General features: G+C 50.8%; 2 protein-coding genes across 4 annotated transcripts; both read left to right on the top strand.

The window, feature by feature from the left end:
- The first annotated feature begins 277 nt into the window (after positions 1-277).
- On the top strand, positions 278-11,457 carry THAP8 (THAP domain containing 8). Of its 3 annotated transcripts, none has more exons than XM_057712547.1 (4): positions 278-478; positions 8,569-8,761; positions 8,925-9,296; positions 10,858-11,457. In XM_057712547.1, exons 1-4 carry the CDS (start codon positions 396-398, stop codon positions 10,996-10,998), a joined length of 789 nt encoding a protein of 262 aa, XP_057568530.1. In that variant the 5' UTR covers positions 278-395; the 3' UTR covers positions 10,999-11,457. The 3 variants fall into 3 exon arrangements, with proteins under 3 accessions (XP_057568530.1, XP_057568531.1, XP_057568532.1); XM_057712548.1 differs by lacking the exon at positions 10,858-11,457 and adding an exon at positions 10,172-10,265; XM_057712549.1 differs by having other exon boundaries at positions 347-464.
- Positions 11,458-11,543: 86 nt separating this feature from the next.
- Positions 11,544-25,855, top strand: CLIP3 (CAP-Gly domain containing linker protein 3). The gene is made up of 14 exons (XM_057712464.1): positions 11,544-13,122; positions 13,437-13,660; positions 16,919-17,058; positions 17,145-17,238; positions 17,439-17,600; positions 17,986-18,104; positions 18,614-18,850; positions 21,181-21,316; positions 21,454-21,582; positions 22,616-22,759; positions 22,827-22,950; positions 23,166-23,230; positions 23,604-23,676; positions 24,305-25,855. Exons 2-14 carry the CDS (start codon positions 13,495-13,497, stop codon positions 24,357-24,359), a joined length of 1,644 nt encoding a protein of 547 aa, XP_057568447.1. The 5' UTR covers positions 11,544-13,122; positions 13,437-13,494; the 3' UTR covers positions 24,360-25,855.
- Positions 25,856-26,089: the final 234 nt, after the last annotated feature.

Raw genomic sequence — 26,089 nt, 5'->3', positions numbered from 1 at the left:
TGCCAAAGCCTCCTCACCTCCCTTTTTGCATCCAGGACAGTCGCCCGGATGTCAGCGTAGGGTGGGGCCGAAAAAGACTGAAGAGTTGGCGCAGACTCAGAAACGTGACGCCGCCTCTTCCCCCAACATGTGATAAGGTCCGGGTGACTAAGAGCCGGCTTTACGCAGACACATTCGCTTTCCTCCTTTTGCACGTGATGAGGGCGTAGCTGTGGTAACGCGGCCCGGCGCCTAGTACGCAGGCGCTCTCTCCCCTCCCCCGGCACGTGATGAGGCCCCAAGGGCCGGCACGTGAGGCAGGCGGCAAGCACGTGGGCCGGGCGGGGTCCGGCGGCGCCCGGTGAGGACCAAAGTGCGTCTGCAGACCGGGCAAAACCCAGTTGGGTTGGACAGCCATGCCCAAGTACTGCCGTGCTCCGAACTGCTCCAACACTGCGGGCCAACTGGGCGCGGATAACCGCCCGGTGAGCTTCTACAAGTGAGCGCAAGCGAGGGGCGGGGCTTGCAGGGAGGCGGCGCCATGTGGGGCGGGGCCTGAGGATGAACGCAGCCTTGCGGGGACTCTGGTCCAGCTTGCAGGTGTTTAGAAGCAGGGTTAGCAGACTGAGGAGACCGTGTTCCTAGCGTTCCGTTAGCAGTAAGCACGGCACGTGTAAAGGTGCAGATGTGTGAAACAGCAGGGGTTGACGATTAACTGCAGGTAGTGAATGGGGCGAGCGGAGGAAGGGAAGGGCTGTGTAGAGAGAAGTGAGGTTGGTCCAGGCTCAGAAAGAGCTTACAGTTGCCCACTCGCCATCCCCACAAATTTGAGGCATCTCAAACTCAAAACATCCGAAACCAAGCTCCTGATTTCTGTCTCTCCTAAAGCCTCCCATGACCTTTTCTATCTTAGTTAATAGCTTTCCATCCTTACTATCTTTCAGGCTAGAAACCCTTACAGCCATCTTTACCTTCTTCTCTTTTCTCACACTTTAGAAAGTAAAAATTAACTTGAACTGTAAAAAACAAAAGCCAACCAAACAACAACAACAAAACCTGCCTTCTCATTTATTTGGCTGAAGAACAGACATGGAAAAAGCTAGCTGAAGAGTTCATAGGAAAAAATATTTCTGTATTTTTCTCAGGGACGTGCTGCAGATGTAGAGTGATGAAACTCCCCTTCTTTGAGTGACTGCTGTTTAATTACTAGGAAGCTTTGTTCTCTAAAATCATAGGCTATCACAAAGTTTGCTGTTTGAAATTACATCAGTAAGAATGAAATGCCTTACTAAAGGCCTGAAGAAGTTAAGTCAAAGTCACTTTGACACAGAGAAGCAACCTTGATTTATGATCCAGGTGCAGAGCTTCAGGTAAGGGGTTTCTGGACACAGTATTCTACATCTATCCAAATTTTATTGCTTCCAAGGAGACAGACTGAGGGCCCACTTTGTAATCCGGGTCTGATAGTGATTCCTTTACACACAGTTCTGCTTTGCTTTGAGCCTATCCAAACACCATTTCACTTACATTTCACCTAAACTTCACCAGTCCCTCAAAGCCAAAGAATTTTTTTTCTCTGTTTGATTAAACTCCCCACAGTACCTTTGGTGTGCAGTTCCCCTTATTGCCATGGTAGATAAACTTGACTTTCTTAGACTACAGGTTTGTCCTTGGTATTCTTAGTCTAAGTGGGCCAGGACATATTCCTCATGCAGTCCATCAGCAAATCCTGTTGGCTCGCCCTTTAAAGTCTATCCAGAACTGACCACTTCTAACCCCTTTCTTTGTCCCCACCCTGGTGTTGGCCACTGCCACCTCCCGACTGCATGACTGCACTATTTTAGTAGGCTTTCCGTTTGTTAGCCTGCTCCCACAGTCTGTTCTCCACACGCTGTCACAGGGAACCTATAACCCCTGAGTCAGGTCAGGGCTCAGATCCCTCCCCTGGCTCCCAAATGACTCTGTAAAAGATAAGAAGGTGAGGCTGGAGCAGGCAGAAAGCAGGCCTTCTCCCTATAGAAGCTGGATCCCCAATCTCTGTATGACCTTATCTCCTCCTTCCTGCTCCTTTCTCACTCGCCTTCAGTGTCACTGGCCTATTCGATGTTCCTCTAGCATGCCACGCACATTGTTGCCCCAGGGCCTTTGCCTGTGCCGTTCCCTCTGCCTAGAAAGATCTTCCCTTTAAGACCACCACTTTGTAAAATGATAACCTTCTCCCAGTACATACACACTCTCCCTGTTCACCTCCGGCTTTATTTTTCCTTTTAACACTTATCACTGTCTGGCATACCACATAGTTGATATATTCATTTATTGGCTCCTCCACTAGAATGTCAGCTCCATGAAGGCAGGGATTTTTGTCTTATTCCCTGTAGTGTCGCCACTACCTAGAATAGTGCCTGGCGCATAGAGGGTGCTCAGTAAATATTTGTTGGGTGAATTTAATGAATGCATTTCAGATGGGCTCCCAAGGAAACCCAGAATTCCACATCTCAGCTATCCCTTGAGGGACCCTGGCTCAGGGTAGGAGGAGTGCAGAGGAGTCTTTGAACCTAAATCAGTAGGTCCAGACTTGCTTTTTAAAATATATCACTCTGACATCGTTTATTAATTCAGCAACTCTGAGTGTCTCCTGGAGTAAATAAGCCCCTGCTGGATGCAAAGTACCCTGACAGGTCTTGTTCCTGCCCTGACAGAGCTCATGGATACGTGTGGGGTCAATCACTGAAGAACTGAGGACACAACTTGATCCTTTGTTTTCTTCAGCACCACCGCCCCCAGTCTAGTCCACCCTTTGACCCTCCCCTCCAACACCGTCCCATCCTGCAACACTCACAACAAAAGCCCTGACTCCTTGGCAGTACAGTTATAAATGCAAATGGCAGAATCCTCACTAAACTATTAGGAAATAAGGAAAGAAAAAAAAAAAACCCATCACATTCCCAGTCTGACCACTTCTGATCACCTCTGCTGTCCCAGCAGAGTCCAGGCTGCCATCATTTCTTAATGAGATGCTGTGATAGCTGCTTGCTGGTCTCCCTACTTCTACACTTGCTTCCCTTACAGTAACAACAGTAATAACTGACTTAGAAAGCACTTACTGTATGCTAGGTACTGTTCTAAGTGCTTCACACATAATAATAAGGAGAACAATGAGAACTGTACATAGCAGCCAGGTGACCGTATAAAAAACAGTTCATGTCTGTGTTGTTTAAATCCCACCCATGACTGCCAGGCTGTTGCTCACACAGGCTGACCCATTCCCACCTCAAGGCCCATTCCTGAGTCCCTCTTGATGAAGCCACTTAGCTAAGAGTTTGGTGAAGAGCAGTCTCCAAAGGAGATTCAAGAGAGGGCATGGATGCTAAGAGCAAACAAGGTGAAACATTGAGGGAAATGGCTGCTAGGAAATAACTGGAAATTCCTGCCTGGGTGCCAAAGGAAACATTCATTAGTTGTGATTTAGGCCCTTTCAGGAACAAATGACAGTCATCTTTCACGGGGAGGGGACTGTCAGGTAGGAATTGCGTCTGCCTGGCAGTAACAAAGTCCTGAAATAATAGTGGCTTTACCAAATTATGGGGTCTGTAGGAATCAGCATAGTTAAGTTATGCTACAGTAACAAACTCACAGAATCTCAGCGGCTTACCACAACAAAGGTTTATTTCTCACTCACACTAATGTCCTTTGTAGGCCATTTGTGGCCCTTCTCTACTGTACCTTAATGGGGGATTCAGGCTGAAGGAGCCACCCGTATGTGGAATGTTGCCGGTCTTGTGGTGGGGGGAAGAGAAAGTGGGGAGAATCACCCAATGGCTCCTGGGAAATTGTGTATTTAGCAGTGACCCATATCACTTTGACTTCTTTGGCCACAGCAAGTGTATGGCAAGCAGCAGGACAGTAGAGTGGAAATGTGTATCTTCATTTGAGGAAGGGCAGCAAATGTTTTGAACAGTAATACAGTCTACCACAAGGTTTATTTTTCTCTCATGTAAAACAAGTATAGAGGTTGGCAGACCAGCACTGGTGTCTCAGTTCCACAGTCATCAGGAATGAGGGTCCCCTCTTTCACATCCATCCTATGGCTGCCAAGTGCCCCAGCCATCATGCCCAGCCATTTCTGGAAGGGAGAAAAGAGAAAGGAGGAAGAGCAAAAGGGACACAACTCTAAACTGAGCTGGTCCCCTTTACAAAGCCTTCTCAGAAATCCCACTGGCCGCCCCCAACTGCAAAGGAGGCTGGAAAATGTAGTCTTTTAGCTGGGCAGTTAACCACACTGAAGACATTTTGAGTTATGTTAGTAAGGAAGAAAAGAACTTCTAGCAGTGCTTTAGATAAAATGGCCAACAAGACTAAAATATTTCTATAAAAAAGAGGACACTGGCTGTCCATTTAAGGCAGATTTTTAGACAGGGACATTTCCTATTATAGAGGTTCCATCCAGAGGAACAAAAAGAGAATAGAAACAAGACCAAATTAGGAAAAGGTTTTTTTATGATATTACTTTCCTTCTTTGCCCCTTGAGCTGCTTCTGATTCCATTTGAGAACCCTCTCACATTTAAGTTACCATCCTAGGTGTCTCACCCAACATGAAAGTATTGATTGGCCAGAACTTAGTTACACGGCCCCACCTACCACGAAGGAACTGGGAAACAGTCATTGAACGGTACATCATGGCCTCAAAAAAGTTGGAGTTTGTTAGTAAGGAAGAAGAGAGTGGATATGGAGTAATCAGTTGGCAGTCTCTGCTCAGGAGCGGGTGGGAAGTGCTGCTAAAAGGGATTTAACGTTCATGTCCAGGCAGAAGGAGGCTGGTGAGAGCATTTGGATCTCAGATTGAGGCTGAAGGAACTGCAGCAGCCAGAGTTCCTGGCTCTGTGCCCTGGGGTTCTGCTCTTTGGATGCCATAGCTCTCCTCTGAGTCAGCCCTTCTGTCCTTTTTCACTAGCTACCCCCCGCTTTGCTCTCTGTCTGCCTTTTGCCTGAGAAGTCTTGGTCTGCACCCCACCACCAACTTCTGTCCATCCCATCTACCTCCTCCCCACTGGTGGCCTCTTTAGTTTCTTATGTCTTTCCCAGTGTTTCTTTATGCAAATACAAGTAAATCTGAGTATGTGTTCTTATTTCCCCCTTTATTACTTTGTTCGTTTCCTGTGGCTGCTGTTACAAACTGCTGGTGGCTTAAAACAATAGGAATTATTCTCTCACAATCCAGATCCCGGTTTTACTGGGCCAAAATCAAGGTGTCAGCAGGGCTGCATTCCCCAGGAGGCTCTAGGAGAAAACCTGTTCCTTGCATCTTCCAGTTTCTGGTGTCCGCAGGCATTCCTTGGCTTGTGGCCACATCACTCCAGTCTCTGCCTCCGTGGTCACATTGCCTTCTCCTCTTTTGTCTGTGGTAATATATTCTTCTGCTTCCCTCTTATAAGAATACTTGCGATTGCATTTAGGGCCAACCCAGATGATCTAAGATAATTTCCCTATCTCAAGATTGTTAACGTAATCACATCTTTTGTCATGAAATGACAAAGATTCCACGGATTAGGACATGGATGTCTTTTGGGGGACCATTATTCAGGCTGCAACAGTTACTAAAAGCTGTGGAATTTGGAACCTTGCTTTTTTCATATAATATATGCTTAACAATAGCATATCAGTTCATACAGTGCCTTTAGCCTGTTTTAGAGCTGCATAGTATTTTGTGTGCATATGCCTGAGTTTATTTGTCCTGTCTCCTATGGATGGTGTTGTCCGCACTCTCTAACTCCTTACTCTTCTTTTTAATGAAGAGAGAACAGGCCTTATAGTCCTCAGCAAGTAAAGGTATCTAGGTCTGTTTGTTTGGTTTCTTTGTTTTTAAACAATTCCCCCCCCCCCTTTTTTTTAACATTTTTTGGTGTGGACCATTTTTACAGTCTTTATTGAATTTGTTACAATATTGCTTCTGTTTTATGTTTTGGTTTTTTGGCCACCAGACATTTGGGGGTCTTAGTTCCCCGACCAGGGATCGAACCTGCACCCCCCTGCATTGGAAGATAAAGTCTTAACCACTGGACTGCCAGGGAAGTCCCTATCCCGGTTTTTTCTATGGTTAACTCCTATTTATGGAATTGATACTAGTTTTCCATTTTCAATTGCGATTTAAAATTTCTCTTTTAGGTACCTTTGTTTAATACTTAAGTTGGTTAATTTAAGAAAAATATTAAGTAAATAATGTCACAGATATGGAAGACACTGTGAAGGTGGGATGTGGATGACTGACTATTATCTAATGCCACATAACAAACTATCCCAACATTTAGCAGCTTAAAATAAACCTTTAATATCTCACAGTTTCTGGCAGCTGCCACAGAACAAATTGGCCAGAACTTAATCATGTGGCTACCCCTAGCTGCAAATGAAGCTGGGAAATGAGGTCTTTATTGTGGAAAGTCTTGAGCCCAGGTCTAAATAGAAAGTATATTGCTATAAAAGAGGGCAAAAAGAGACGTTGGGGACAATGGCAGCCGTTAACGGGTGGCATTACTTCTAATGGACACAGTAAGTAGTAGAGCGCCAGTAGAGGGTGCCTTATCAGATAATCCCCATCCACTCCCACTGGGAAAGCTTTTATTTAGTTCATTTAAAAAAAAAAACTTTAAAATTGAAAAAATTTTTAGTCATGGTAAAATACACATAACATAAAATCCACCATCTTAACCATTTTCAAATTCAGTAGTATTAAGCATATTCACATTGTTGAGCAACCCATCTCCAGAACTTCTTCATCTTGCAAAACTGATGCCCGCTGAACAAGAACTCCCAATTTCCCTCCCCCTCCCCGCCAGCCCCTAGCAACCACCATTCTACTTTCTGTTCCTATGAATTTGACTACTTTAGATACCCCACATATGTGGAATCATACCGTATTTGGGTTTTTTGTGACTGGTGTATTTCATGTACCATCATGTACTCAAGGTTCATCCATGTTATAGCACGTGTCAGAATTTCTTTCCTTTTTCAGGCTGAATAGTATTTCATTGTGTGTATATACTGCCTTTTGCTCATCCATTCACTTGTTGACGGACCCTTGGGTTTCTTCCACCCTTTGGCTATTATAAATAATGTTGTTATGAACATGAGTGTGCAAGTACATCTTTGAAACCCTGCTTTCAATTTTTTTTGGGGGGGTCTATATCCAGAAGAGGGATTGTTGGATCATATGGTAATTCTGTTTTCAAGTTTTTGAGGACCAGCCATACTACTTTTCATAGAGGCTGCTCTATTTCTCATTCCCACCAACAGTGCGCAGGGTTCCACTTTCTGCACATCCTTGCCAATACTTGTTATTTTCTGTTTTTTTTTAAAATAGTAGTCATTCTAATGGTTATGAGGTGATAGCTTGTGGTTTTGATTGGCATTTTCCTAATGATAAATAATGTTGAGCATCTTTTCATATGCTGGTTGGCCATTTGTATCTTCTTTGGAGAAATGTCTGTTCAAGTCCTTTGCCCATTTTTTAATTGGGTTATTTTTTGTGTTAAGTTGTTTAAAAACTTTTTAACATATTTTCAAGCATACACAAAAAATAGAGTTGTTTGAATCCTCATGTATCGATCACTCAGTTACACCAGCTGTCAACATTTTGCTAATCTTTTTCATCCACCTTCCTCCCACATACATCTTTAATGCAATATTTTAAAGTAAATTCCAGACAGTAGGCCTTTTATCCATAAATATTTCAGAATATTTTTTCCAACAGATTATTTTAGAAGCTTAAACCAATATAATTATCACACCTAACACAATTAACTTCTTACAATTACCTAATACCCAATTCATGTTCAGTTTCTCCAAATTGTATTAAGATGTCTTTTTATAGAATGGTTTGTTGCAGATGAGGTCCACATGTGCCTTTGTTTTTGTTTTGTTTTAAATATATATTTATTTATTTGGTTGTGCTGGGTCTTAGTTGCTGCAGACAGGCTCCCTAGTTGAGGCATGTGGGCTCCTTAGTTGCAGCCTGTGAACTCTTAGTTGAGGCATGCGTGTGGGATCTAGTTCCCTGACCAGGGATCAAACCTGGGCCCCCTGCATTGCGAGTGCAGAGTCTTAACTATTGTGCCCACCAGGGAAGTCCCCACATCTGCCTTTGGATGGATGTTTCTTAAATCTCTTTTAATCTTTAACCCCAACCCTACCCCCACGAATATGGGATCTCCTACATTCTAGATTTGTCCGATTTTGTAAACTGCTTCCTGAGGTTCATATGGAGGAACAGACTGGGGGGAAGGAAGAGTGGCAGTGGGCAAGGAGACCAAGAAGGAGACTGTTGCAAAAACCAAGCCGGGGAGGCTGAAGACTGGATGGGAGGGACAGGAGAGGTGGGAGAGGTGGGCTGATGCTGGATGTTTAAAATGATGGATGTTTAAAAAGTGGAGCTCAAGAACTGTATATGAGTAGGAGGTTGAGAGCCTGTTTGGGAGGCAGGGCCAGATTCTGGCCCAGGGGAGGCAGAGGTTTGGAGCTCAGGGCCCTCTGGGTGTGCGTGTCCTCAGGGAGGGATGGGGTTGGGCCTGATATCGCTGACCCCGCCCCCCTGGCAGGTTCCCACTGAAGGATGGCCCCCGGCTGCAAGCCTGGCTGAGGCACATGGGGCGTGAGCAGTGGGTGCCCAGCTGCCACCAGCACCTCTGCAGCGAGCACTTCGTCCCCTCTTGCTTCCAGTGGCGCTGGGGCGTGCGCTACCTGCGGCCAGATGCTGTGCCCTCCATCTTCTCCGGAGTGCCGCCCGCCAAGGTGAGCGCAGGGAAGTCCCATTGCTGGAGTCTGATGCCTAGCCCTCCCCTCCTGAGGGAGGTCCCTTCTGCAGGCTGACTCTCAGCCCTCCACTCCCTAGGAATTTTCCCTTGGAGTCCGGCCCTGATGTCCCCCATCCCCCATCCCATGCCTTGTCTTCCAGAGGCAGCAGAATTCCCGAAGCACCGAGAAACCAGTCATGCTTCCGCCTCCACAGGAGGCCACGTCCCTGTCCTCTGGCCCCGTACAGCTTGTGGTGCTGGGGCCAGCCTCCAGGGCCCCCGAGGCTCCAGCCACTGTGTTCCTGACTCCCCTGCCGCTTCCGTCGGTTCCCACGGGGCCGCGCCCTGGAGCGTCGGCCCCTCACCCCCGGGCCGGGCTGGGCGCGGCGCTGGGAGCGCTGCAGCGGCGGGTGCGGAGGCTCCAGCAGCGCCACGAGCGGCACCAGGCGCGGCTGCGGGCTCTGGAACAGCTGGCGCAGCAGCTGCGCGCGGAGAGCCTGCTGGCGCGGGCGCACCGGGGCCGGCTGCGCACGGTGAGTGCCCCGCCAGGCCCACACAGCCGGGGTGTTTTCGTCCAAACCAGAGCCCAGAGTTAAAAGTCACAGCGCTTCACCCATGTTTCCAAGTTTCTGGCTTAAAAAAAAATCAGTCTGTCAATGCCAAGCAACTATCGGTGGGAGCGGAGTAGCGGCTGCTCCATTTATTAATAATATTATAATATTTAAGCAGCCCTTACTCTCTTCTGGACACAGAGTTAATAACTTACTGAAAACTCACTGTGACCTTGATATTAAAACTGCTCTTGTGCCCATTTTCTATATGAAAAAACCGAAGCACAGAGTGGTCCAATAACTTGCTCAAAGCCAGATATCCAGTAAGTTGCAGAGGCTGGATTCAAACCCAGGTGTCTGTCCCCTATAGAGTTTGAATTCGCAGCTCTGTACTAGAGTCTCCCAAGGCCCTATCTAAGGCCCTTTGCCTCTATGTTTTACTGCTGAGTATTTTCAGGTGTGGGGAGTGGCGAGGATCCTGTCTTTTTTTTTTTTTTTCCTGGCTGTGCCTTGCAGCTTGCAGGATCTTAATTCCCCAACCAGGGATCCAATCTGTGCCCCCTGCAGTGGAAGCTCAGAGTCCTAACCACTGGACCACCAAGGAAGTCCCGAGGGGATCATGTCTTTAAAAATCAAAATCTGACCAGGCCTTTCTCCTGCTTAAAACCCCAGCTTGAGGTCCCAGGGCTCCTGTTCCTGCCTGGAAGAGGGAGGTGGGAGGGTGTTTCAGAAAGCCCCTGAGGTACCTCTGTAGCTAAGTTGTCTCAACCTGACAGCCAGGAGGTTGGACCTGGCCCACTGATATTATTCTTTTAGTCTCAGTAATGCTTTCATATGTTTTCTTGTCTTTCCTGAAGGCTCAGCAGATCTAACAGCACTGGGTTCATATCCCCAGATAGTAGCCGTCAGCTGGAGCTGCACTGGCTGTCCCTGGAGGCTTCATGTTTGACACTGTTGCCCGAATCATGCTGGGGCACAAGAGGGACATATGGGCATAGCGGGGGCGGGGGGGGGACAGAACTCAGACTCAGGCCTGGGGCTCTTCATGGAGCCTGCCAGGGCCCCTGGGCTGACAGTGTCTCTCTCTGCCTCCCCTGCCCCATTCCATCCCTGTCTCAACCTCTCCCTCTCCCACATTCATCTTTGTCTTTCTGCCTCCCATCTCTCTGTCATCCTATCTATCTCCCCACTTCCCGTCTCTCTTCATGTGCCTCTTTATCCCCCATATCCATGTCCCTGTCTCCCTGCCCCTACATTTCTTCACTTCCCACCCATATCTGTCCCTCCGTGTCTCTCTCCCGCACATCTCTCTCCCTGTTTCCCCATACCTCTTTATTCCTTCATGAATGTCTCTCTGGTTCTCACATCTCTCTCCTCACATCTCTCTCTGCCCGTATCTCTGTCTCCTGACACCCCCTCCCACCTCCACCTCCCTGTTCATCACCATTTCTCCCCCTGCCCCCACTTTTTGCTTCCCTCCCCTCACTCCCCTCATTCCCATGTATCCTCCATCTCTATTACTTTTTTGCCTGGGACGGCCCAGCTCCCTGGACCTGAGGAATCCCAAGCTTTCACCATCATCTATGGAGGGACTGACATAGCTGTGGTCCTTGCCCAAGGTCCTGCACCTCCCACCCTGGATGCCGAGCCTGAGCTCCTGGAAATTCAGACTCCCAGTGCATAAGGACCAGGACAGATAATGTCACAGGACAGGTGACAGAAGACAGAGGAAGAGAGATACATCACGCATGGGCTTGGCGCAGCCTCATGACCCATGCCTGGTGCATAGCAGTGCCTCCCTCAAGGGCCTGGCTCCCGCCACCTCCTCCTAGGGACCCCTTGAACCTTAGGGCCAATCTGGGCCCAAGACCCCTGTCAGCAGTGATTACCCTGGGTACCAGGTCCCAACCCCACCTTCAATCTTTGCGGTCAGCAAAACATCCTCAGAGCGGAACAAGGGTTGTTTGTTTGGGGAGAGTTGTACCTGGTTCTGAAGAGCTCCTCATGCCCTTTCCCAAGCCTGATGCCAAGGTGAGGATACAGCAGTGAACACAGCTGACAAAAGTCCTGTCCTCATGGTGCTCACATTCTGCTTGAGTAGAAGATGAACTAGTAAACGAATAAACAATATAATTTCAGATTGCGATAAGTGCTATAAAGACTGAATGAAAATGTAATGGGCTGGGTGGGAGGGAGGACTGTCTATGGAGACAGTGTTTGAGCAGAGACTGGTGATGAGAAGGAGCTGGTCTGGAACGCATGTGGACTGGATGTTCCAGGGAGAAGAACAGTCCCTGCACATGCCCCACGATCTAAGGTGTAAGCTGGAGGAGGGCAGTGTTGCTGTGGCGAACACTGAAGCAGGGAAGGGAGTGTTTGTGTGTGAGGAGGGTGGGGTTGGGATGCAATGTTAGAGCAGAAAAGGTCTCATCGAAAAGGTATCAATAAGTGAAAGCCTAAACAAGAGGAGTAACAGAACCAGGTATCTGGGGGAAGAGCATTCCAGGCAGAAGGAACAGCCAGTGCAAAGGTCCTGGGGTGAGGAGGAACAAGGAGGCCAGTGGGGATAGAGTAAAGTGACGAGGAGGGGGGGGGCGGTGAGAGGAGGTGAGATTGGAGAGGTGACAGGGCGATATGGACTTGTGGGCTTTGGTTGAGACACTGGCTCTAATCTGCAGTGAGGGTAGCAAGCAGATGCCTTTAGGATGGTCCTGATGTGACAGGTGTTAATAGGTCCCTGTGGCTGCATATTGGGGTGTCGGGAGCAGGGAGAACAGGGAAGAGGCTGCTGCCATACTCCCGGTGGGAGAGGATGAAGGGTGGACCAGGATGAGGGCCTGGGATTGGGGTGAGGGATGAAATTCTGGAAATATCTTGAATGGAGCTGCTGGGCCCACCCATTAGAAGGATGAGAGGTGGAAGGCAAAGTCAGCCAGCCCTGTTGAGGCTGGGATGCTTGTGGACAGTGCAGGTGTGACAGTCAAGCCAGGATGATGGAGCCAGGGAGGCCTCATTCCTGGCGTGGCTCCTGGAGGCCTTTCTGGGGGAGGGGTCCATTGGCAGATCTATCCCCTACACTGCCAAAGCCATGTAGCATGGTGACTAAAAGCCCAGACTCTACAGCTAGGCCACTTGGGTTCAAGTCTTAGCTCCATCGCCTACTTGCTGTATGCCCTTGGGCAAGTGGCTTAACTTCTCTGGGCCTGCTAAGTGCTATGTGAGCACTACGTGATAATGGTGATGACGGTGATTACAGGAGTCTGCACAAAATCATTGCTCTGAGACACCCCTTGTCTAGGGCGAACATGGAGAAGAGGTCAGGTTTGATATGTGTGAGAGAAAACATCCATCACTAGCACACATCGAGACCCCTGTCCTAACTGGTGTGGTTTGCAGGCCTGCAGAGAGGCGCTATCACAGCGGGATGAGGGCGGTGCCCATTTCCCCATCCCTCTCTTTCTGCCCTTGTCCCTGCTTCATCTTTCTCCTGTCTCCGTGCCTCGCATCCTTCTTCGTGGCCATTTCTTCTTCTCCCCATTCTCAGGGTCTACCCACTTCCCAACGCTGCCTCCAGCCTTTTCGTCAATGCAAACAGCCTCACGGTGTCTCCGCCCCCGCGCCTGGTTGGGGGTGACAAAGCGCATGCGCCATCAGCGCCCCTCCCTCTCCACCCCCATCCCCCGTCGGCGTCGGGGCCTCGTCCCCTTTTCTCTGTCTCCTTCTACCCCATCACTTCCCCAGACACTGACACCTCATTACTCCAGTGTCCCCGTTTTTCAGCTTTGGTCTCCAGCCCCATCCACCCGAGGTAAGATGGGTAAAGGGGAGGCCCGCGGAGAAGGGGAGGGGCAAAGCATCCTGCATCCTGTGATAAACAAACCGGGGGAGGGGGCGGCCTAGACTGAGGGGTCTGACGCGAGAGGAGAAGAATGGGGGACTGGCCTGGGGGAAGTGGTAGGCGCTGGGCCCACAAACCAGGGTCCTCTGATGGGTGACTGGCGTCCCTATGATTGCCCAAAATCCGGAGCTGGGGGCGTGGGAGCCACCCGGAGCCCTGGGAGCTCTGGGGGCTCAGATTCCCAAGACCGGGGGGCACCCTCTCTAGTTGACCTCTGCCCCCAGGATTTGCCTGAAGGCCACCCCCAGCTCTGCACCTGCCCTCTGAGGGCCACCAAGGACCATGACTAAGACCGATCCCGCCCCGATGGCCCCGCCGCACAGGGCGGAGGAGGAAGAAGAGGAGGAGGAGGATGAACCTGTCCCAGAGCCCCCCAGCCCCACCCAGGAGCGCCGACAGAAGCCTATTGTGCACCCCTCAGCACCTGCCCCCCTCCCCAAGGACTACGGTAACCACCCTCCCCATCCTGCAATGTGGCCTGGAGCCTTGGGTGGCTAGGGAGGTTTGGCTGAACTCTGCTGGTGGAGATGGTGGGAGGATTCTGGAGGATTTGAAGGTGGTCTGGAGGAGTCGTGGCTCTTGGATCCCCTCCTCTTCATTCATTCATTCATTCACCCATTGGAGAATGGAATTGGGATAATCCTAATATTTGATTCATGACACATCATTCAGTCGTTTAGTCATTCAACAAGCATTTTCTGAAAGCCTGCTATGGACCTGGGAACTGGGGGCACAGCATGGAGAAAGACAGATCTAGTCTTTGCCTAAGAGAACTCATAGGCCTCAATGACAACCACACAAATAAGTATAAAAATATAAATGTATAATTACAAGACATGAGGAGGATTGTGTTTGCCAAGAATAGAATTTTGCAAGAGCTTTTTAAGATACGGTTTCCCTGAGGAAGTAACATTTGAGGGAAACCCATGGATGAATTGAGGGTTAGCAAGGGAAGAGGTCAGGGGAAGGGGTCCTAGGCGAGGTAACCACAGGAGTAAAGGCTCTGAGGTAGAAAGATGTGGAGCTGAGAGGGTGGCCTCTTGGAGAAACGGAAAGTGTCTACTCATTCACCAAGCAATATTTATCCATCACTACTACTCTGTGACGAGCCTTCTGCTGGGAGATGGAGATTTAACGGTGAGCGATCCAGGCATGATCCCTGCTCTCAGGGGAGAAGGCGAGACTAAACAAGTAACAGATATATATATCAGATAAGTTCAGGGACTTCCCTAGCAGTCCAGTGGTTAGGACTCCGTGCTTCCACTGCAGGGGGCACGGTTCGATCCCTGGTCCAGCAACTCCTGCATGCCGGCCAAAAAAAAAAAAATCAGATAAGTTCAGATTGGAGTGAATGCTATGAAAGAAATAAAAGATGGAGATATAATAGAGAATGGCCAGGGAGCAGCACCTTGAGACAGACTGGTTAGGGTGGGCTTTCTGCCGAGGTGGCATTTAGGCTGAGACCCAGAGCATGAAGAGGAATCAGCCATAGAGCTGGAGAAAAGAGTTCCAGGCTGTAAGCAGCAAGTGCGAAAGCCCTGAGGCAGGACTGAGCTTGGAACAGAAGGAAACTCATGGTGTTGCAGTTAGCAAATGATCGGAGTTGAAGTGAGAGGCTGGCAATGGCTAGATCTGGAAGGACCTTAAAGACTACTGTGAGGACTTTGGATCTACTCTAAATGTGATTGGGGCGGGGGTTGGGGGTAGGGGAGAGCAGTTGGGAGGAGGGCGAGTATTTAAAAGCAAAGGAGTAGCAGGTCTGATTTATATTTTTAAAAGCTCCCTCTGGCTGCTGGGTAGAGAGGGTGGAGCTCAGCCAGAACTGGATGTAGGAGGAGGCTTTTAGAAGATGGCTGGGAATCCCCAGCAGGTGTAAGTACAGAAACAAGGTTCCAAGTTCAGAGACAGTTCCAAGTTCAGAGAGTAGGTTTCATCAGGATAGGGCAGGAGGGATGGCGTCTGTGGACATGTCACCCACTAAAGGTGGGTCAGAGAGACTACAAGTTGCCCTCAGTCCAATAGAAAAATAAACGTTATCTGGGTGTCCAGGGCGGGGTATCCACCCTGGGAAACTGGAAAATCTCCACTGGAAGTGTGGCTGGGGCCTGTGGCCCTCTGGGAAGTCAAAGAGTCTAAGGTGTCTTCCCCGCCCCCCACCCCCAGGAATCCTGTTTGTAGAACAAGGAGGGTTTGGCCACAGGATGTGAAGGGATCTGAAAATGTGGTCCAGGACAGAGAGAAGGCTAAGGTGGACTCCAGGAGGAACTCGTGTATTTGTTTATTAAATTTGTACATCAATTCAACTAGACTGACTGAGCAGCTCCTGCATGCCACGTGCTGTGCTGGGCCTTGGGGATAAGGGAGTGAACAAGGCAGCACGGAAACATCCTAGTGAGGGGGACAAGTGAGAAAAGAGAGAGAAAGAGGAAAAAAGAGGGAAGAAGAGAAAGAGAGGAAACAAGGGAGGGAGACAGGGAGGGAGGAAGGAGTAAACAAGTTATGTTAAGTAGTGATATTTTTAAAGAAATGGAAAAGGGCAAGAGATGAAGAAGGGCAGAGCTGCTGATTTAGCCAGGGTGGTCTGGGGAGGCCTCTCTGAAGCCTTAAGAAGATCTGAGGGAAGACTGGCCCAGGCAACAAAAACAGCAAGCACAAAGCCCTGAGAGAGGAATTTGCCTGGTGAGTTGGAAGGACAGAAGGAGGCCAGTGTGGCTGGAGGGAAATGAGTGAGGGGAAGAGGGCAGAGAACAGATGAGGCCAGTTTGTGTAGGGCCTGTGGGCCAGGGTGAGGATTTGGGTCTGTACTCTGAGCGTGATGGGAGCCAGGGCAGGGTTCTCAGCCAAGGAGGGCTGCGTCGTGACTGGGGTTTTAAGAAGAGCACACAGGCTGCTTCCTGGAGACACCTTCTATGTGGTTCTTCCCTGGCTCTTTATCATCATTCATTTGCTCATCCATTCAACATGCACTGAGCTCCTGCCATGTGCCAGCGCTGGGCTGGGTGCTGATGTTACTACAGGGCAACACTCAGAGCCTAAAGGGGAGGGGGGAGATGGAAGTTCCTCTGGGTGCCCCCCTGGCTGGCCACAAGTTGGATCCTGTCCATGGAAACATTTTATGTGGACTTCACAGAAGTTGAAAAATTAGGGAGATTTTTCTTAAAAACCATGGTTTCTGGCTTTTTAGTTTTCTTTACTCTGGATATTTGGCTGAATCATGCCCATACTCTGACAGGGCAGCATAGGCTAGAGCAGAAGCAGCCCCCTTGGGCATGCAGACTCTTTACCACACTCTTGTTTAATGGGGGGGTGGGGGGTGGGTTGCTGCTGTATAAGAATTGCTTAATCTTCTAATTTTTCAAAACACACTGGGCATCCAAATTTTTATTTGTAAAACCTCCTGATTTTGTTTTTTACCCTGACCGTGCTGGGAGGCTTGCAGGATCTTAGCTCCCCAAGCAGGGATCAAACCCAGGCCTTCTGCCGTGAAAGCTCAGAGTCCTAACCACTGGACCGCCAGGGAATTCCAAACCTCCTGATTTTGAAACCTCATGCTGGCCACACAGAAAATTCCTGTGGCCCATGTGCCACCAATTTGAGACCCTGTATTAGAAGATCTTAAAGGCAGAGACCTAGAGCTCCTGTGCTTCAGGATGAAAGGAAGGGGGCCAGTTTGCCTGGAGTGACCTTAGACCTCTCACCACCCCAGCCTTCACCTTCTTCGACCCCAACGACCCTGCCTGCCAGGAGATTCTGTTTGACCCGCAGACCACCATCCCTGAGCTGTTCGCCATTGTGCGCCAGTGGGTGCCCCAAGTCCAGCACAAGATCGACGTCATTGGCAATGAGGTAAGAACGCTGGGGAAGCAAGGGAGGGGAGGATGGGGGTCTCTCACGTGTTTGAGTAACCCTCCTGGGTCCCCTGGTACTCCCAGATCCTGCGTCGAGGCTGCCATGTGAATGACCGTGATGGGCTGACCGACATGACATTGCTCCATTATGCGTGCAAGGCTGGGGCCCACGGAGTCGGTAAGGGTCCAAACCCCCAAACCGTAAACCCCCAAACCCAACTCCCACGCCCAACTCCCTCAGAACTCCGGCCCTCAGACCTCCACCCTGAACCCGCAGCCTAAGATCCCGAAGTGCAGTCCCTGAGGCTCTGGGTCTTCCCCATGCCCTGGGCCCACATCTGGAGGAGAGGACCCAGGCTGACCTGGACTGTCGCGCAGGGGACCCCGCGGCGGCTGTGCGCCTCTCGCAGCAGCTGCTGGCACTGGGTGCAGACGTGACGCTGCGCAGCCGCTGGACCAACATGAACGCGCTTCACTACGCGGCCTATTTCGATGTGCCGGATCTCGTGCGAGTACTACTGAAGGGTGCACGTCCCCGAGGTGAGGGGGAGGGGCGGGCTGGGAGGGGCAGGACCCAGGCAAGGAAGGAGGGCTGAGAGCAGAAGGAGAGTGCCCAGGTGTCGGGGGAGGAGACGGAGTGAAGAAGGCCGGGAAGGCGACTGATGGGGCCTGGTATGGGAGGCCAGGGAGGGAGGCTGGAGCTGTGGGAGATGGGGCTCAGTGGCCCATAACGTCAGGGCCTGGAAGGAGCTGCTCGGGAGGGGTGTGGCCGAGGAGGGGCGGGGCTCTGCGTCAGAGGCCGCGGGAGGCGCTGGGGCGGCTTAAGAGATGGATGAAGAGATGGACTTCCGAAGGCTGGAAGGCAGCAGGAGGGCTGGGGTGCCGAGGGTGCTCACCCAGAACCCTCCTCTCACCCACTTCGCAGTGGTGAACTCCACGTGCAGTGACTTCAACCATGGCTCAGCCCTGCACATCGCTGCCTCCAACCTGTGCCTGGGCGCGGCCAAATGTTTGCTGGAACACGGCGCCAACCCGGCGCTTCGGGTACTGCCACCCTGGCCCAGTCCTGCTATCTTCCTTCTCTGTCCTCCCCAACCACTTTCCCAGCCAGCAGGCGTCTGCAGAGGATGGGAGTGGGGGTGGAGGGGGCAGGACCACTTGCCTTTCTTGAAGCTCTCATTCCCCATTGGCCCGGTGGACCCTTGACCCGGTACCACAGGAGCCCATTTTCAGTGTTTGGCCTTCACCTGGCCCCATTCCGGGCTTGGGGTCTTGGCCCTGAGGGCATGACCTACTGCACTGAAGTGGGACCTTCATTCCCTATTGGCTCCATACTTGACATCCCCAGCCTGAGGTCTCAGGGGTGGACTTCCCTGGGGACCAATGGTTTGTAACCTTAATGCCCCACCCCTTCTTATTTCCAAGTTGGCCCAGGGTGTGACCTACTCCCACCTCTGCTTCACCTTGACCGGGGGTCTCTGGGGGCATGGGCTCAGTGGGAGTGCAGCCTATGCTGCTGAGACTTTACCCCCCCTCTTCCTGTTGGCCCCCAGAACCGAAAGGGACAGGTGCCAGCGGAGGTGGTCCCAGACCCCATGGACATGTCCCTGGACAAGGCAGAGGCGGCACTGGTGGCCAAGGAGCTGCGGACGCTACTGGAGGAGGCTGTGCCACTCTCCTGCGCCCTCCCCAAGGTCACGCTACCCAACTATGACAACGTCCCAGGAAATCTCATGCTCAGTGCACTGGGCCTGCGCCTGGGAGACCGTGTGCTACTGGATGGCCAGAAGGTCAGGGACTGGAGCAGGGAAGGGAGGGAAGGACTCAGCCCTCATCCCGCAGAGCTGGGTCCTTGGGCAGAGTGCAGACTCTCCCCTTTCCCTGCCCACCCTCCCAGTCACGCACAAAGTACTTATTTCATCTAACAGTTGTTCTGTGAGTGCCTCCTTTGTGCCCCACCCTAGGCTGAGCTCTCAGTCCAAGGGGGAGGACAGATCCATCTCCTGACAGTGACAGCCCAGAGCAGTCGTGGCTGTCACGAGGAAGCACAAGCAGAGTGATCAGTGCAGCTCTGCGCCATTTGGATCCCCTTGGGCCTTGTGGTTCCCATTTAGGGGTCACCTGTGCTCCCAGAGAGATTGCTACTTTGCTTGAGAAAAAAGTACAGTTCAGAGCGATCGGGGGGTGTGATGAGGAATGCACCCACTTGAAGATGCAGAGGAGTGAGCCAGGAAAAGAAAAGGAGAGGGGTGTTTTAGGGAGGGGGAGCAGGTATAAAGCCCCAGGGGACAGGGAGAATCTTCATTCATCCAAGCATTCCAAGTTTGATTTATTTACCCAGTGTCCCTCAGGCTCCATGCTGGACCCAGCCTGTCCTTGGCGATAAAGGCCTGTGTCAGCCCCAGCCCTCACAGAGCTCCATTTCTATTGAAGAAGAGACAGTCAATAAAGTAAACCCATAGTTAGGATAATTTCCAGTAGCAACAAGGGCTTTGGAAACCATTAAATGCTTGGATTTAATAAATTGGTCCTGGCTGAGGGCAGAGGTGGTTTTAGCTAGGTTCTTCTGAGAAGGCTTCTCCGAGGAGGTGATATCTGAGCTGAGATGGGAAGGAGCGCACCTTGAAAAATATGGAGACAGAGGAAACTGCAAGTACAAAGGCCCAGAGGAGGGAAGGGTTAGTGTTACTGGAGGGGAGTTATCTAGGGAGGGCGAAGTGGAGAGGTTAGCAGGGGCTGGATCACACCAGACCTGCAGGTCACTGAAGTGAATTTGCATTATGTTTCTTTGTACAGTGAGAAGCCATACAAGTCACATCCTGTTTCCTAGTCAAGAGTTTTGCACGCATCAGCCCCATCTGGAAAGTTTCTATACACGATATAATCAAATCAGTGTGACAATTTTGAAAGCAGGATGGGTTGACTCTCTCCATTTTACAACATAGAAGACTATAAGAAGTCCAGAGAGGTGAAACCCTTTGTCTGAAGACACGTAATGACAATCTGCCCATAGAGAAGCAGCATAGCACCGTGGTTATGAACTCAGGCTCAGGCATTTGCTCAGGCAAATCTCAGCTTTGCAGCTTACCAGCTGAGGGGCCAGTGATTTCACCTCTCTGGGCATCAGTTTCTTCATCTGTAAGATGGAGCTAATAGTACCCACTTCAAGGGGGGTTGTATGAAGTTTATTTTATTTTATTTTTACATTAATTTTTATTGGAGTATAGTTGATTTACAGTGTTGTGTTAGTTTCCACTGTACAACAAAGTGAATCAGTTATACCTATACATACATCCACTCTTTTTTAGATTCTTTTCAACGTTTAAATTTGTTAAAATGTGTAAAGCCCTTAGAATAGGGCTTGGCACACACCAAGTGCTCTTTGTGTGCCAGGCACTGTTCTGATCTCCACACCAACTCTTCAAAGTAGGCACTTTTATTTAGCCCATTTTATAGACAAGGAGCTGAGGCTTAGAGAGGTGAAGGGGCCTCAATGCAATTGATAAGAACCACACTCACTGCAGCTAAGCGTCTTCACGTATATTAAAAATGTTTCCACCAGACGACCAGCCTCTGAGGCAGATTGTTACCTCCATTTTCCAGATGAAACTGAGGCTCGTGATGTCCCTTCACCAAAGTTACAGCATCATAATAGGCAACACTTACTGATCCCTTACTCATCACCAGGCCCTGTTCTGAGGGCTTTCATGTCTCTATAGCATTCATGTCCAATAGACCTTTTAGTGAGATTGGAGATGTTCTGTGTCTGTGTAGTCCAAGAAAGTAGCCACAAGCCACATGTGGCTCTTAAGCACTTGAAATGTGGCTAGTGCAACTGGGGAAATGATATTTTAACTTAACTTTAGTTAATTTAAATTGTCATATTTACTGCATCAGACAGGGCAGCTCTGTAACAATACTGTAAGGTGGGTGAGATTTCTGTTCCCATTTCGCGTTGAGGTGCAGTACAGTTTAGTCATACAGCCACTGAGTGGTGATGTCCAAGCTGAGATTAGCGCCTGGGGCTCCCTCACCCACCCCACCATGCTGCCTGTGTGCCAGTGATCTTATTATGGCCTCTCAAGGTGCACCCAAGCCATATCTTCCCTTGTTTCCTCAGACGGGCACGCTGCGGTTCTGCGGGACCACGGAGTTCGCCAGTGGCCAGTGGGTGGGCGTGGAGCTGGATGAACCTGAGGGCAAGAATGATGGCAGTGTTGGGGGTGTCCGGTACTTCATCTGCCCTCCCAAGCAGGGTCAGTCCCATGGGGGCCCAGAAGGATGGTGGTGGGGTCCACTCAGTAGTTCTGATGCTGCTGACTGAGTGATGGGGTTGGGAGGTGATGGCGGGTTGGAGGCAGAGGCGTGGACAACTCCCAGCCTGTGCCCCCAGGTCTCTTTGCCTCTGTGTCGAAGATCTCCAAGGCAGTGGACGCACCTCCCTCATCCGTCACCTCCACACCTCGGACTCCCCGGATGGACTTCTCCCGTGTTACTGGCAAAGGCCGCAGGGAACACAAAGGTCAGAGGGAGAGCCCTAGGGCTGAAAAGAGCCAGTCTTTGATTGATTGATTGATTGATTGATTGATTGATTGATTGATTGTCTGTGTTGGGTCTTCGTTGCTGCACACAGGCTTTCTCTAGTAAAGGCGAGTGGGGGCTACTCTTCTTTCCGGTGCGTGGGCTTCTCAGAATGGTGGCTTCTTTTGTTGCGGAGCACAGGCTCTAGGCGCACAGGCTTCAATAGTTGTGGCATGCAGGCTCAATAGTTGTGGCCTGCAGCCTCTAGAGTACAAGCTCAGTGGTTGTGGTGCACAGGCTTAGTTGCTCCGTGGCATGTGGGATCTTCCTGGCCCAGGGATCGAAATTGTGTCCCCTGTATTGGCAGGTGGATTCTTAACCACTGCGCCACCAGGGAAGTCCCGAGAGCCAGTCTTGAGGATATTCTGTGGGTAGCCCAGCTTCTGTGACTGTTTCTCCTCAGACTCAAACTCCCATTTTAGAGGACCATCTCTGAGTTCCTGACTTTTGTACCTCGGTTTCTCCTTTGACTCAGTTCTGGTCCCACCCAGTTCTTGGAAGGACCTGTGTGTTCCTGCTCCCTATGACTTAGTTTCCCCTCAGACCCAAAGGTTTTCTTCCAGTTTTAGGGAATAATCTGTGGGGTTCCTGGCTTTAGTGACTTGATTTATCCTCAGACCCAACTCCCCCCTTCATTTTAAAAGGACAGTTTTCTGGGTTTCTGACTTCTGAGGCTCCGTTTTTCCTTTGGCCCAAATATCCTCAACTTTGAGAAGGAGTTTTGAGATTCTCTAGGTTCTTGACTTAGTTGTCCCTCGGGCCTAAAGCCCCACCTCCAGTTCTCTGGCAACTGGGATTGTTTCCTTTCAACTACACCCCCTCCACCCCCCTACCCCCATTTCAGAGGAAGGCTCTGTAGTTCATTTCATTTGAGCCAGGACAGAGTTTCTATCCTGTGGTTCTCTGGGAGACATGGGGCCCCCAGGGCTGGCATCTGGAGGCCTCACCCTCACCCCTTGTCCCCTCTCCCCCAGGTAAGAAGAAGCCCCAATCATCCCCGTCTCTGGGCAGCCTGCAGCAGCGTGAAGGAGCCAAGGCTGAGGTTGGAGACCAAGTCCTCGTCGCAGGCCAGAAGCAAGGGATTGTGCGCTTCTATGGGAAGACAGACTTTGCCCCAGGTGAGGATAGCTATCTCCGCTGGTGGCAGGCAAGGCCTCGAGGCATCCTGACACCCTCCTGTTGCAGGTTACTGGTACGGCATCGAGCTAGATCAGCCCACCGGCAAGCACGATGGCTCTGTCTTTGGTGTCCGGTACTTCACCTGCCCCCCGCGGCATGGAGTCTTTGCACCAGCATCTCGAATTCAGAGGTGAGCCGAAACTCTGATCCCAACTCAGGGCACCACCCAGAATCCTGATTTTCCCCCTCTTGGGTGTCTACTCCTCTTGGACCAGGAGGACAGTGTGGATACCCCCCCCCCACACACACCCTAGCTGTTTCCTCATAGGCCCCCTGGGGCTCAGCTCCTGGTCAGACCCTGGCTTCTTGTGGCTCTGACTCCTCCCACTCCTCGTGTCTCCCCAGGATTGGTGGACCCACTGATACCCCTGGGGATAATGTCGGAGCCAAAAAAGTGCATCAAGTGACAAGTGAGTTGGGGGCTGGGTGTGGGGAGGAGTGTGGGTTTGGGGATAGAAGGAAAGGTCTTGAGTCCTCGGGTATATGCTGGTGACAGAACCTCCAGTATTGGGGGACACAGGGTCTAGGAAAATGATAAGACAGGATCCCAAAAAGGATGGGTGTTATAGGGATAGGGATGTTAACGGCAGCTCTCAGCAGGCACTGGGGACATGGGTAGGTCTTGGAGGTCACGGAATATTATTGATAAGAGGTCTAGATGGCTATGGGGAATGTAGGATACTGGGGATGTGGATAAATATTAATGAAAAAGAGTCTGGGTGGATATTGAGGACAGAGGTGAGTCTGTCATCCCCTCACCTGAGACCTTGCCCTTCCCTTCAGTGACACAGCCCAAACGCACCTTCACAACAGTCCGGACCCCAAAGGACATCGCATCAGAGAACTCCATCTCCAGGTGTGTAGCAACCCTTGGCCCCCTCTCTTGTGGGATATTTAGGGAGCGGCATCCATCAGGCCATTGGACACAGGGGTCTGGAATTCTGGTTGGGGCCGAAAATAGAGGTTAGGAAAACATATGACTAGTTAGCTTACCCAGAAACAGTCTTTAGGGAGTGAGGCTGCACAGTGAATTCTGGTGACTTCAACTTTTTTTCTTTTTTAACATTTATTTATTTATTTATTTGGTTGTGCAGGGTCTTAGTTGTAGCATGAGGGATTTTCGTTGCCATATGTAAGATCTTCGTTGTGGCACGCGGGATCTTTTAGTTGCAGCATGTGGGATCTTTAGTTGCGACATGTGGGATCTAGTTCCGTGACCGGGGATTGAACCCCGGCCCCGTGCATTGGGAGCATGGAGTCTTAACCACTGGACCACCAGGGAAGTCCCTGGTGACTTCAACTTTTAAGGGGCAGGTAAAGGAGGCAGAACACCGTCCACTCCACAGGAGCCTGAGAGGGCACAGCCAGAGAGACAGAGGCAGAATCCAGAAAGGCCAAATCCCAGGCACTTGGGGAGGAGCTGGGTGGTGATGGCTCCAGATGCTCTGCATCTGCACCAGGTGTGACACAGTTCTCTTCCCCAGGTTGCTCTTCTGCTGCTGGTTTCCCTGGATGCTGAGGGCGGAGATGCAGTCTTAGAGGCTCTGGACATCCGACAGAGACACAGAGCCCTCTCTAGCATCTCCTGACACAAGGAGCCCCCAAGTCACCCTGAGATAGAGATTCCCAGTAACACATCCAGAATAGAGACCCCCATTAGCCAGCCCTCGATCACTGAGGCCCCATTATTAACAGAGTCCCCCGTGATAACCCCCCAAATACAGACCCTATGTTACCCAGAAAGAGATTCCCAGAGTGTAGTACCTTCAGGCTAGTCCCAACCCCTCAGAGCAGACCCCCCAATAACAGATTTCCACATCATCCCAAATGACAGTGACTTTCTCTACATAATGCTCCACAGCAGAACACTCCTGAGTCACTAGTCACTGGATCAGAACCCTTCTGTATTAACAAAGACTGCCCCCCACCCCCAATCAAGTCCTCTTGAAAGAAACACCTCCAGAGCAAGAGTAACAGATCCACATTTAACATCAGTCCCCTCAAGATGTTGTGACGCCCATGGTCACCCCCAAACCCTTACACTGCAATTAGAGACTCCCTCCATTAACAAACTCCCTTGCTCTTACCCCGCAAGAAAAGACCCACATTAACCAGCCCACTGTCACCCCCAATTTGAAGACACCAAAACAGTCCTGGAAGTGCTAATTACAGGACCCCCAAGTCTTCCTGTCCTCTGCACCCTCAAGAAACCCCCAGTGCCTTGTATGAAGCCCACCCCAATTGGCCCACAGCACCTGTGCTGGCCAGGCTCCCAGAAAATTCTCTATTTTTTAAGTAATTATTTCCCCCTTTGGGGGGACCCCAAAATTTGGAGGCCCCATTCTGGGACTCTGAGGATCCCAAGCCCCAGAGTACATGTCCCAAACTCCCTTGTGCCCCCAAGCCCTGCAGCCCCTAGGAGACCCCAAAACCCTAACTCCCAGCATCCCCAAGTCATGGAATCCCCAAATCCCCAGGGAATCCCAAATTTTAAAAGTCCAATCCCAAGCCCCCAGGAAACCCCAATCATGGAGGTCTTTGTGCCTGGGATAGAGGAGACTGTAGTCAGGAATATGCATCCTGGGCCCCCAGTGCACCTCAAGCCCTATTCATAGGCACCAGAGGACCCCAAAAAGGAATTCTCATCCCTGGAAACCAGAGGACTTCAATGTCCTGAGTCCATGGATCTCAAGACACCCAAATTCCAAGAGCCCCAGCCCCAAGGGAATCCCAGATCCTCAAGCCTCCATCTCTAATACATGAGGGGCACCAAGGCCTTGAGGGGATCCCAAATCCTGGAGCCCCCATTTCAATCTACGTTTTGGTCGCAGGTCCAAAACACCCAATCAGAGTAACTGGCCCTGAAGGACCTCAGAGCACCCTGGCCAGACTAACAGCCCAACGGAGACCCTGAAGGCCCAGGGGGTCCAGGGCAGACCTGGGGCCCTGAAAACCAAGGACAGCTCACGACTGCCCCTTCACTGCATGTCCCCAAACTCAGCATGACCCCCTACCCCCTTCAATAAAGATGTTTCTATGGCTCTCTGTGTCGGGTCTGTGTTTAGGGAGTTATGACGCTGCCGCTGTACCCTTGCTGGGGGAGGATGGGCAAAGGAAGTCCTTCCCGCAGTCTCGCCTCCCTGCGGCTTGGATATAGGATGGCCTAGCCTTGCGGGGAGTCCTCCCAACAGTCGCGTTTTTCCTGAGGCCGCCACGGCTGCCCCTCCCCTCTGGACTCTCTCCGCAGGGTGGGCAGGTTCGGTTCTGGA

This window comes from Hippopotamus amphibius, chromosome 16, assembly GCF_030028045.1.
Source record: "Hippopotamus amphibius kiboko isolate mHipAmp2 chromosome 16, mHipAmp2.hap2, whole genome shotgun sequence".
In the NCBI taxonomy this organism is placed as follows: Eukaryota; Metazoa; Chordata; class Mammalia; order Artiodactyla; family Hippopotamidae; genus Hippopotamus; species Hippopotamus amphibius.
This window is presented reverse-complemented; position numbering and strand designations above follow the sequence as displayed.